The sequence below is a fragment of the Sphaerodactylus townsendi genome, linkage group LG01 (assembly GCF_021028975.2).
Source record: "Sphaerodactylus townsendi isolate TG3544 linkage group LG01, MPM_Stown_v2.3, whole genome shotgun sequence".
Classification (NCBI taxonomy): domain Eukaryota; kingdom Metazoa; phylum Chordata; class Lepidosauria; order Squamata; family Sphaerodactylidae; genus Sphaerodactylus; species Sphaerodactylus townsendi.
The window spans coordinates 46507331-46519585 of record NC_059425.1 but is presented as its reverse complement, the minus strand read 5'-3'; the positions used below and the strand labels follow the sequence as shown (position 1 = coordinate 46519585).

The window sequence follows — 12255 nt, the reverse complement described above, 5'->3', positions numbered from 1 at the left end:
TAAAGTGAAAGATATGGAGGGGAAGTATTCTGAATGGTATCCTTTCAAACAGCACATGGAAGGGGTAGGTCATATTTTAGTTATAACTGTCTTTTCTCTGTAAGGGGGCATCTTCTTATTCTTTGAGTGCTTCTTTGTTTAAAATGCTGCAGGCATGTATTGAGCTAGTGTCCCACAGAGAACATTTTGACACATCCCTTTCCTTGAAGAGCCAGTTTAATTATTCAGTTTATTAGCTGCTCCCCCCACGTTGATTGGGGCTTAATACCTGCAGAGAGCTTGCTTGTCACAAGGATAGAGGGAGCATTCAAAAAGATGGCATCCTATTGCCATCCATAGTGGTACAATCCAGAATTCTGTCACTTCAGTCTACCAAATCAGAGTCAAATCATGCAGGTTCTCTAGATGTTTATCAGTGGATCCCCAAATGTGTAGTTTCGAAGAAAAAACAGTGGTGGTGGTGGTGGTAACATGGGGTGCAGCCATTGTGGTGGAGAAAGTGGTGTTAAATTCCCCCTTCTTTGCTGGATTCTAGGCATTCCCCAGCTATTATAATCCTTGAGAGAAAAAACGGGGTAGGGGGGTGGGGTTTACAACATGAGTGCCTGACTTATTTGGCTTCCTAGGACTTAAAGCAGCTTTCAGTCCACGAAGTAGCACAAGGCTGTGTTATGACAGGGGTAAAATCTAAATTTATTTCCCTCTCCCCAGTCAGTGCTACGACCCTTATCCATACTCCCATTGCTTCAGTTATACATCTGTGGATTGGATCACAGATCCTTAGAATCATCTATGATCGGACTTTTTTGTCTCTGTCTATGGAGCAGCTCTGGATCTGGTTAATCTGATTCTGTGCTGTAAAGTTAAGTACTTGGAAGATATAGCTGCCAGCAAAATGCTGTCTGTACTTAGCCTGAAACACACCAGTCCATCAACAGGGAATATCCCATGCTTTATACTATGCTTTACATTGTGCTTTAAACAATTGCTGATACAGTTTAGAGGGATGTAACCCTGCCCTGTATATCCTGCCTTATGAAATATTGGATTTCATATTGTTTCTCATACTGTGTGCTATAAAATGCCAGTTTTCATGTTTGTATGGGTAGATAGCAGAGTGTCCAAACTGAAAGCAAGCCTAAGGCAAAACAATCTGTTTGCAGATATCTATGAGTTACTCCAGGCAATACTATCTGGATGCCTCATAACAAGGACATGAATCTTTGATTATCCCACCCTGCCAGAATACTCCTTTAACATGATGGAATCTGTAGAACTCCTGAGCACCCCACCTCGCTAAGCTGTTTTTGGAAACTCCCTGATACTGTGCTTTTGAGAAAACATCTCCAAACAATTGCCTCTTCCATGCATTTCCTCAACCCCAGGTACTATCTCCGTAACAACAAGATAACTTCTTGATTCACTCAAGCCTCAGCCAAATTTGAATACTTAAGGCAGAGATTTTAGGAAGCACCTCTGCATAAACCATTCAAGGTTTCACTAATATAATCTAGGACCAATTGGCACCATTGTCCCGGGGAGTAGAGACAATAGATAAAGCTGCTAATTAACTCAGCCCTGCAACCCAGCACAGAGGCAAGAAATGAAACCTAATGCAAAGGGTCTCTTTTCCTGCCAAACTAGCGATCATTCACCCTATAAAAGTCCTGCTCACCTTAAGCTCAGTGCTCATTTCTCGAACCTGAACCTCCTTGAGGTCAGAGGTTGGTGTGAGACATCGATATACTCATCCCTTTCACTTGGGTCCTGTGCCGGCATAGAGATCCTTTTGCCTTCTTCTGGAACTTTCTCTGCAAGTGGATTTAGGTAACATATAAGGTTCCCCCAAGCTTCTCCAACTCCCATTCTACTCATCCAACCTTATCTTCTCTCCTGCTTTATATATTTAGGGAACAGTGTGTCTGTGCCTTAACCTCTCCCTGTGTGGATTGTTTTTGCAACCAAAACCAGTGATAGAAAAAAAAAAAAAATATTTAAACTGCAATTTGGTCTTTTGTGAATTCTCTGTAAGATATGGTTTCTGTCGAAGCCAAGCGTTTCTTGTATATTACATAGTCTAAAAAGATCCTCTCCCTGAGTCTTACCTTCTTTTGCATTGCCAAGCCGAGTAATTCCCCATTGCTCTATAAAAATAAGTTCGTACACTGTTAAGCTGGGGAGGAGGGATCTCCAAAAAAAAATAACAGTCGTCGTGTGTAACATCTTTTTTAACTATATGGTCGTTAGCTTGTAACAATCTCTGCAATCAAAAACGACACAAAACAGCTTTTGAATTCTTTAAATTTTTTTCATAGTCAATGTTGAGTAGATCATCAGAAATATGTTTCTGATCATGAAGGAGGGATCCTATGTACTTTAATCCTGGTGGAAGTCCCATTTAATTCATCAGAATTTATTGCCAGCTCTTCAGATGGACTACAGGATATGTTGTAGGCTGAACTGGATTGTGCTGTGCTGGGTGAAAAGCAGATCTCCAGATGCATCAGTGGCTGTTGGAACACAGAAGCAGAAACTCGTCTGCATGATAGTTGGGAATGTACCACTTTCCTCACTTGCAGAGGTTCACTGTGGTTTCAGCTGTCCTGCTTAGCTTACATCTGCAGATGCACTCTGAGAGTGCAACAAATGGCAAATGTCATGCTCCAAGGTGGGTCTGAGGACCACTGAAGTCATACAGATGGGGCCTATTGTGTTGATGGGCAAATCCTAGTGAAAGGATTAGTGCCAAAAAAAAATGGCTTGTATCCACATCAGCTCATCACTCTCTCCATGATCAGAAGCAACAGGATCCATGATACACCTCAGAAACTTTAACATAACTTGTTTGATTGGTATCAGTGGTAATTGCAGAGTTGTATTTCCTGTAGTGAATATTTTTTATTATTAGTTATTAGTTATTATTATTGGTTATTATTATTGGTTATTATTATTATTATTGGTTATTATTATTTGTTATTGTTGTTTTTTCCTACAGACTATGCATGTCATTCTGTTACAGGGCTGCATAGTAACCTCCCTGCATCATTCTAGGAAGGTGTTTTTCTGAAACAACCATAAAAGCCCCCCAAAAAAGACAGGAAGATGGAAACGGGAAACAATTAACAGTGCAGAGCACAAAATTCCATCCCTTTATTCAACCAGAATTCACATGTACAAACTCTGAAGTCTAACAATCTTTCTCAGGCACTGAGAATTTAATTTTAAAATCACAGCCATGAATCTGAGAGCCAATGGCCTACCTAAAATGTATACCTAATCCTCCAGACACTAGATCACATTGTCCAGATTTACATCTCAAGTTGGACAAAAGCATTTATGCTCTTTCAAAACCCCGAGGAGAGTTTAATATCCTGAGTTTTAGCACCACCTGCTGGACCCAATTTTAAAGACGATGACGCCCAGAAATACTAAAGATCTGTGACAATATAGCAAAAGGCAGATCTGATATTAATTAAAATGACAGCACTACTGCATGCAATATTGTACAACTTAATAGTAGATTACATTGTCTTGCTGCACTTTAGTGCTGCAACTTGGATGGCGTCAGTACAGAAATCTCTGCCCTGCAGAAACCGTACCCTGCCTTGTGGCTGGAAAGAGTGCCAGTGTATAATTGGCCTGTGAGTCTTTCTTGACACATATGTTCATGTTAATGTATTGACATTATTTGCTACCTGTGACTATTTCCCTTCAGCCAGTTAGGGAGACACAGCACCCTATAATGCTATTTGCAGCCTTGTTCTGGAAGTATGTATTCAAATCCCATTCCTGACTTGCTTTTGAGGCTCTGAGGGTACAGATTTACTGGCATTTTTTGCCAGTGTCCCTAGACTTCCCTCAGCAGCAGAGGCATAGCAAGGGGGGAAAGCGGTGTGTCCTCCGCCCCTGCCCTGCCCTGGAATGCCCCCACCCCGCCCCCGCCCCGCCTCTACCCCACCCCCCGTCCCCTTGGAGCTACGCCTCTGCTCAGCAGTACTGAGTTATTTTCCTCCAAGTAACTAAGAGGGGGTAGAGTTGCGGAGAGTCCCACAGAGAGGCTACAGGGACATTTCAAGAGACATAAGTTCAAATCCCACTCCAGTGCTATTTTTCCTCAGCATTGGCAATGAGGGATCTTAGCCTCCTAGCTTGCCCTGCCTTGCTCCCACATAGTGTTGCCAACCTTCAAGTATTACCTGGAGATCTTCCACTATTACAAGTGATCTCCAGATGACCAAGATCAGTTCCCCTAAAGAAAATGGCTGCTCTGGAGGGTGGACTGTATGGAATTATGTGTGATCTCAAGCTTTGCTAACCATATCCTTTCATCTTTGCCTTGGTCCATGAGCCCCACATACGTATCTAACCTGGCTGCCACCAGGTTGGCCAAGTGGTCCAGAGTGATGCTTTAAGGTCTGTTTCACTCTGGTGGCAGGAGTCTGAATACCACTCCTGACATGGGTTTGGTTTTGGGAGGTGTAGATTTGCAATGAAACAGAAATCTGGTAGCTTTAGGATGCCTATCCCCACTCACCTCATGGCAGGACCTGGAGTTCTTCTAAAATAATAACTGATCTCCCCACACTTTTTTTGCCATCAAGTCACAGCTGATTTATTTTTCTACAATAAAGAGATCAGATCCTCTGAAGAAAAGGCAGCCTTGGACAGTGACTTTTTGGTATTCCAGTCTGACAGAAATAGCAGTACTAGAATTGCCACAGAAGCTGAATTCTCCAGGACTTCCACTTCATACACCATAGAAACTGTTGCCTGTAGAGACTCAAAAGGCCAATTGGCAATTGAAAGAGGGCTAAGACATCAGTTGGCTGCTATCCTAGAGGTCTTCAGAGCAATTTTTTCCTCCTTAACACTGAGAAAAACCTGAAGAGGATATTGAGACACACACACATCCACCCAATTCTCTCATGGCCACATCCCCACATACACCCTTCAACTCTGGCCTTCTTAAAACTGGAGCCTTTTATACACAGATTGCAGCTTGGTGCAGCGTTTTCCAATAAGAAACAATTGTTCTAGAAAGGTTGACTTCTATAACTGCACATGAATAGACTAAAGGCAAGGCATAAAGGAAAATTTAAAAGTGTTTTGGCAATTAAAGTACTTTGCAAGACAAAAATAATACTGCATACTTGGATAAGTCATAATTCAATGATTACCGGTACTACCATCAGCGATGATTTAAATGCCCAGTTAGGTCTCACTCATGGCTAGTCCAGGAGAGAATTTCATGGAAGTGTGGATGTCTCTGAAGAACATGAAAGAAGGAAGATTAAATTAGAGGGAAAGAGTATAAAAGGTAATGCAGAAGAAGGGATGAGAGAGAATTATGCCCGAGAGCTGAACAAAAAGGGGAGCTGACAGGAGCCACAGATCCAGGGGACCTGAAGAGGGCTGTTGTGAGGCTCCATGACGTGAACAAGGAGCAGTATCAGAGCAATGTGCCATAGTGAGAGAACAAGGGGAACATTGACAAAGAGGGACATTAGATAACTGCTACCAGTCTTGAAGAGTGAGTCCTGTTTCCTAAGTGACAGACAGGGGCCTACCTAGGCAAACTGGTGCCGGGGGACAAAACCTGAGTTTGCCGCCCCCACCCCCACCCCGCCCGGCGTATGGGCAGCCACCCTCCCCCACCATGACCAAACAATGATTTTTGTACCAGCTCACAAAACACCTCCCACTCCCATCAAAACATACATGGCTCTCTCCCCCCACCAACTCTTTTCCTAATTTCCTAATCACAACAACCCTATGAGGTAGGTTGTTAGCCTGAGAAAATACTCCAAGCCAGTGCAAGTGGGTATTAAGCATGTAAATCTCTCACAAATCACCCCCAGCAAAACATTTGCCAAACAAATGTCAGCATCATCTCTCACAAAACACCTCCCGTGGAATCCACCCCCAAACAGCATCACTTTCAATGGTGTTTAAACTAGGGAGCTCAGATTCTTCTTTTAAATCTGCCGCTTTTAAAGGGGAGGGAATCTGGGGTCCCCGGTTCGCTATAATTGAAGAGTGATGCTGTTGAGGTGGATTCTCCCCCACCCTGAAACAGCATCACTTTTGAGGGTTGGAGATTCAGATGAAACAAATAGCAGATTCGGCTGGAATCTGGGCAAATTTGGGCAAATTTGGACAAAAATTGTCCAATTATGTCCTGCCCAAATATGAACAAATGCGAATGCAAGGTATTTGGGTTTTGGGGGGGTATTTTTGGTGTTTTTTCAGCCTGCAGGGAGCGCATTTTTAAAGCTAGCGGCACCATGATTTCAGGGCATCATCCAGAGACCACCCGAGTTTGGCGATGTTTGGTTCAGGGGCAGCAAAGTTATGGACGCCCAAATGGAATGCCCCATCCCCATTGTGCTTTGTCAATGGGGAGCTAACCTGAGATGGGGGGCTACCCATTTGAGGGACCATAACTTTGTGGTCCCCCTGAACATAACTTCTACCAAACTTGGGTGACTTATCATAAGAATAGTTAACAGATGATACCCTGAAATTTTGAAAGTGTCACTAGCTTTTAAAAATATCCCTTCCAGGCACCCCAAGAAATTGCCCAAGATTTCTTTGTTTTGCAGTGACTTTGCTCCATGGTAGCTAATGAGGGAATTTCTGAGGCAGGTTGCACATTTTTTTGAAGATAGAGGTACTGCCCAGAATTTTCCAAGGTGGCTCCAAGAGGCCTTGAGTAATAGCACCCAAGCTTGGGGGGCTTTGCTTCTGGAGTGGGGGGGGGGGGAGTTGAGAGAGATTGGAGCAAACTCAGCCCACAGGCTTTCATAAAGCCATAAGCAGGGCGGGGAAACAAAATAAGCACTTTTGGGGGGCCCAAGCAAAATTTGAACCCCCCAGAAGCAAACGTCTCCAAACCTGGATGCTATTACCTCAGGAGGGCCCCTCCTGGAGCCACCCTGAAAGTCTGGTGCCTCTATTCCTTCTAAAAAATGTGCAGCCTGCCCTCACACACTCAGACATTCCCCCATTGGCTACAATGGAGCAAAGTCACTACCAAAACAAAGAATCTTGGGCAAATTTCTTGGGAGGGTGCCTGGAAGGGGCGTATTTTTAAAGCTAGCTGACACCAAAATTTCAAGTGGTATCATCTGTTAACTATTCTTATGATTCCACCCAAGTTTGGTGAGGTTATGTTCAGGGGGACCAATTCAGGATTATGGTCCCCTCAAATGGTGGTAGCCTCCCTCATCTCAGGTTAGCTCCCATTGAAAACAATGGGGATGGGGGCACCCCCTTTGGGGGTCCATAACTTTGCTGCCCCTGAACCAAACATCACCAAATTTGGGTGGTATCATCAGAACAGACTCTGGATGGTACCCAGAAATATTGGTGCCGCTAGCCTTAAAAATGCGCCCCCTGCAGGCCAAAACGTGAAAAAACCCTTAAAACATTTAAAAACACCCAAACGACCCTGAAATGTTGGCGCCCCCCCACGTGACCAAATGGGGGCACCCGGGGACATAGGGTACCCCCTGTCCCTAGGCAGGAACGCCACTGGTGACAGAGGTTGGTTTTCTGGAAAAACCTGACCTGGAGTGTATGGCTGAATCCCAGTTATTACATACTTCATTTCCCATCATTGCAGGGAAGGGGGACAGGTGGGGTGGGAGGGGCACTTTTTAATAGTGGAGTCAAATTGTCTTGTCTGCTAATTGCAAGACTCAAGGTACTTGTTTCCTTTGCCAATATTTGTTTGAGACAAAGCTAACTGTGACCTGAGATTGTGTCTATATCCTGACTAACTCAGAAACAATGACTGAATATTTGTTTGTTGATATGTTAGGACTTAGGAGATGAGTTTTTGTCCTTGTAATCAGCTTGGAACAGAGATTAGATTGCTCTCTTGTATGTGTTAGCTTAAGAAAATCCTTTCGTGTCTTCTGTAATATTTGTCCTTTGTTGTCACAAACACTGACCATTCTTGTGACTGGAATGTAAAATGATCACAGTAAGTTGGGATTGTTTGCTTTTAGGATGAGCTTTGTTGCAAAGGATATCTAGGAAGCTTGTTTTGCATTTTAATGAATTTTAGCAATTATGTCCTCTGAGTCTTATCAAGCTGTTTCATTCCCTTGGCCTTTTTGGCATCTCTTCTCTGGGTATGAAGGCAAGAGGAGATGTTAGCAGCCTCTTTTTCTTTCTGTGGGGTTGCCGGAAGCCCTAGATGATTATTAGGGTGCAGGCATAACAGAAGGGGAGAGGTTGGAGGAGCTGATCTTGACCTGGGCACAACATCACAGCATGTGATATCTTATCCCCACTGTGAGCTCTCTTCCCTCTCCAAACTTGTCCCTTCTTCACAAGTAACTGCCCCTAAATTACTAAGAATTTCCCAAATTGGAGCTGGCAGCCTTCTGTTGCCACCATAGAGGGTTACATTTTAGACTGGGAGGAAGGGGGCAGATTGTATTTATTGTTAGTTTTATTTTTTCCTTTGCTCAGTTGTTGTTAGATAATTATTTATTTTACTCCATGCTTCTTTTAGTGACCAATGAAAGCAAATATAAGTGAATTTTTTTAAAAAATTGATGTTTTGGAGATATGTCTATACCCACATTAAAGACTGATTTGGCTCATGTTTACCAAGGTGTAAAAACAAGGTGCTGTGCCTACATCTGAATTACTGTTAACAAGGCTTCCCTTACATCCAAGGTGAGTATAGCCGGTAGCCAGGCCAGATGTGAAATCCTTAATCTGGAAGAAGAGTTTTTTTAAGAGACAAGGAAAGAGGGCCTGACAGTACTATCCTAAACAGAGTCACACCTTTCTAAACGCACTGGGATTGGCACCGACTATTTTTTATAATTATTGTAAAATAATAATAAGGATGTTTCGTGTACTGGTCGTTTCATGGCTCACTTGTGGACATCCCTTTGAGCAAAATGAAAAAGCCACATACAACTATTTTAATCAAATAAATAATAGCCACTACACTCTATTTGTTCTTGTTAACAAATCCCAAGTCTTGCTGAAATGTTCTGAGGGTACCAGAAACTCTGAAAAGCTGCGAAGAGAACAGAAGATGAATCTTGTGTGTGTAGAACTGTACTTTGGGGAACCATTAGGTGGAAAGGGGAAAAGACCTTCAGACTGAAAACCAAGATAAATAGGAATAAAACAGACCATCATAATGGAGTGTTTATTAAAATATAATCTCTATAAAGATACCATATTATACAAATAGAGAGACCAAACATTACTTCTATAGTTACTTGCTGTACAAGATTCAGAGAGATGAACTATACAACTGGCTTCACAGGGCTTGAACAATGTCTGACAAAACTATTTCTGGTGAAGGAGTTCCGATCTTCAGCCCACAAAAGGGCCTATTTTTGTTTTCACAACAGAATTGTAGCGTCCTCCAAGGAGTCATCTGCATACAGTAGCTCATCTGTCAGTGTGCTTCCTACGGGAAGTGTGCTAGCTTGAGACCACAGCCTTCCATTTTGAGTAAGGGCATGATGAAATAGAGGAGTATCTTCCTCTTCTGTTCTCACCAGACTTGCTATTTGTTCTTCACTTACTCCACGTAAAATGTACCTGTCCCCCATCCCATTGCTCTCATGGACATCAACAGTGACCACTGTGGTCTCTGGTCTTTGGGAACAGGACTCTATGATGTCATTAGGATCAAGGTCTATATCTATCTGAGGAAACTCAGAATCTTCCATTGGCTCATCCGCACTCTCCTCCAGCAGACTTGTATTAATATAAATAACACTGTTCGGTTCACTCTGTGCAGGTAAACTTTCAGACAGCTTCTGCAGGCGTAATTTGAGTTCTGAGAAGGTGGGTCGATCCACAGGATCTGCTCTCCAACATGAATACATTATTTCATACCTGGGGAAAAAAGGAATATGCTAAATAATTTATTTCTGTAAAGAAAAATGAAAAAGCACCTGGGCTAAAAAAAAAAAACCCCATCCAGAAACCTATTCATTTTGCCATTGGCGCAGTTTTCCAACCCAAATCCTTTTAATAGATTGGGGTAAGAAAAACCAAGAATTCATTCAGAAAACTGATCCAAGGAAACATTTTAAGTGCTCTAGAAAGCTATAGTCTGAGGAACATTCACTTCACCAGAAAGAGGGAGATTTGTGAAGTAGAAAAATGTCCAAAGTATCAAAAACATTAGAAATTATTAATTAAGAATGTTTTCCTTCAGAATTCACAAACATTTATGTTAGTTATATAATGTCTTAAGGGCTCAAACCATAGTTTTTCTTGTCCCTCCTTCATAGCTTTCCAAAGGAATCTTACTAATGTGAGTTATTCAGTGTGTAAAAAGCGAGGGGTGGCTCTATACAAAGGCAACATTCTGCCTCAAGCCAATGTGTGTTTTGAAGGTTAGGATTGTTTTAGAACTGTGAGAGACAAACTGTAAAACAGATAATATAAATGCAGCAAATAAATATGACTACTTACAGTTCATCCAAGCAGCCTTCTGGCTGCTTCAGCCTGTGTCCATGAAAAAGATAGTCATAGATTTCATGGTTCTGCACTCCCGGGTACGGAGTCATCCCTCGGGTGGCAATCTCCCACACTGTGACACCAAATGCCCACTACAGAGAAGGAACAAAGACAAAGCATACTCAGATGTCATTTCGGAAAGACTGAATTATGCTAAATATCTGATCTGTTCCCTCATGCAGTTTTGACAACCTTGTCCCCAATATTCAGTTTGTTTATTGATGGGAAAAAATGTTTGATACCACATTAATTCACAAATCTCCTGTTATCTTTCAGGGGAAAATAGTACAGTTTGCTGTTTTCTTAACAGAATCTTGATGTATTTAGCAATGTATTTAGCAGATAACTCGTCCTGAGTTACAAATAATTTCACCTGATTTCCTCCTGTTGAATTACTGTCTGTCAATCCTGCTCTGCCTGTTCGTCAAGATGCAGCCCATTTTGTGAAGAACCATCTCCCTATTTACATACCACATCACTTTTTGTTGTGTAGACTCTGTCAGCGAGGCTTTCTATTGCGATCCACTTAACAGGCATCTTTGCAATGCGTCCTTGACGATAATAATCTCCGCTATAGATCCTCTTGGACAAACCAAAGTCTGCTACACACACAGTCATGTCATCCCGTAACCTGTTGGTTAAGGCTCACTATTAATATGAATCAATTTACAAATAATAAGGACTACATGAAGACATAAAATTATATTGTGCACATGTTTCACAAAAAGGCAAAAGTGGAATATAAGGCTGTGAATCTGAATGGTTTTCCTCTGTACATGCAAATTTGTTAAGAAATGATAGATTTCTAATTTGGCATCTTCAGAAAACCAGAAGTCCTTAGTTAACTTGTGAAAGTTATGTCAGTTAAAATGGGTTCTAAACCACTTAAATTTTATAACTTGTAAACATCATTACTGATTCTTGGACAGTTCCAAAATATTATGCAAAATGTTATTTTGGAATCTCCTGCCATGTTTCAATGAACAGAAGCTATGCAAAACACAGCATAGCTTCATAGATGCAGGAAGATGTTGATATGGATTACTGTATGGACCCAAGAAGAAGAAGAAGAAGAAGAAGAAGAAGAAGAAGAAGAAGAAGAAGAAGAAGAAGAAGAAGAAGAAGAAGAAGAAGAAGAAGAAGAAGAAGAAGAAGAAGAAGAAGAAGAAGAAGAAGAAGAAGAAAGAAGAAGAAGAAGAAGAAAGAAGAAAGAAGAAGAATTGGATTTATATATCCCCTTTCTCTCCTATAGGAGACTCAAAGGGGCTTACAAACTCCTTATTCTTCCTCCCTCACAACAAACACCCTATGAGGTAGGTGGGGCTGAGAGAGCTCCATAGAGCTGTGACTAGCCCAAGGTCACCCAGCTGGCGTGTGCTGGAGTGTACAGGCTAATCTGAATTCCCCAGATAAGCCTCCACAGCTCAGGGGGCAGAGCTGGGAATCAAACCCAGTTCCTCCAAATTACACTTGCTCTTAACCACTATGCCACTGCTGCTCATAAGGCAGAATGGATGTATTTTATTAAAATCTGTCCAGAGCAAACTGAAATTTGGTGACTGAAGCCTACAATTTTTTTTCTTTGTGGCCTGGCAAGGACAAGACCAATTTACACAAAGAGATGTTAAGCAATTGGAAAAACATGGGTTCTAACTGCCCCAGATTCTGGTACACTGAACCACCAGAAAACATTAAAAATATTTAATTTCCCCATCTGGGGTTACAAACACAGATAAAGTTGGACTA

The 12255-nt window shown here is 42.0% G+C and overlaps 1 protein-coding gene across 2 annotated transcripts in view; it reads right to left on the bottom strand.

The window, feature by feature from the left end:
- Positions 1–9152: 9152 nt before the first annotated feature.
- MERTK (MER proto-oncogene, tyrosine kinase) overlaps positions 9153–12255 on the bottom strand; it is an 85094-nt gene continuing 81991 nt past the window's right edge. For both annotated transcript variants that reach the window (XM_048482229.1, XM_048482235.1), the window contains exons 17-19: positions 10981–11140; positions 10465–10601; positions 9153–9879 (exon numbers count right to left, since the gene is read on the bottom strand). In XM_048482229.1, coding sequence (XP_048338186.1) covers positions 9378–9879; positions 10465–10601; positions 10981–11140 — 799 coding nt within the window. In that variant the 3' untranslated portion in view covers positions 9153–9377. The remainder of the gene's footprint in view (positions 9880–10464; positions 10602–10980; positions 11141–12255) is intronic.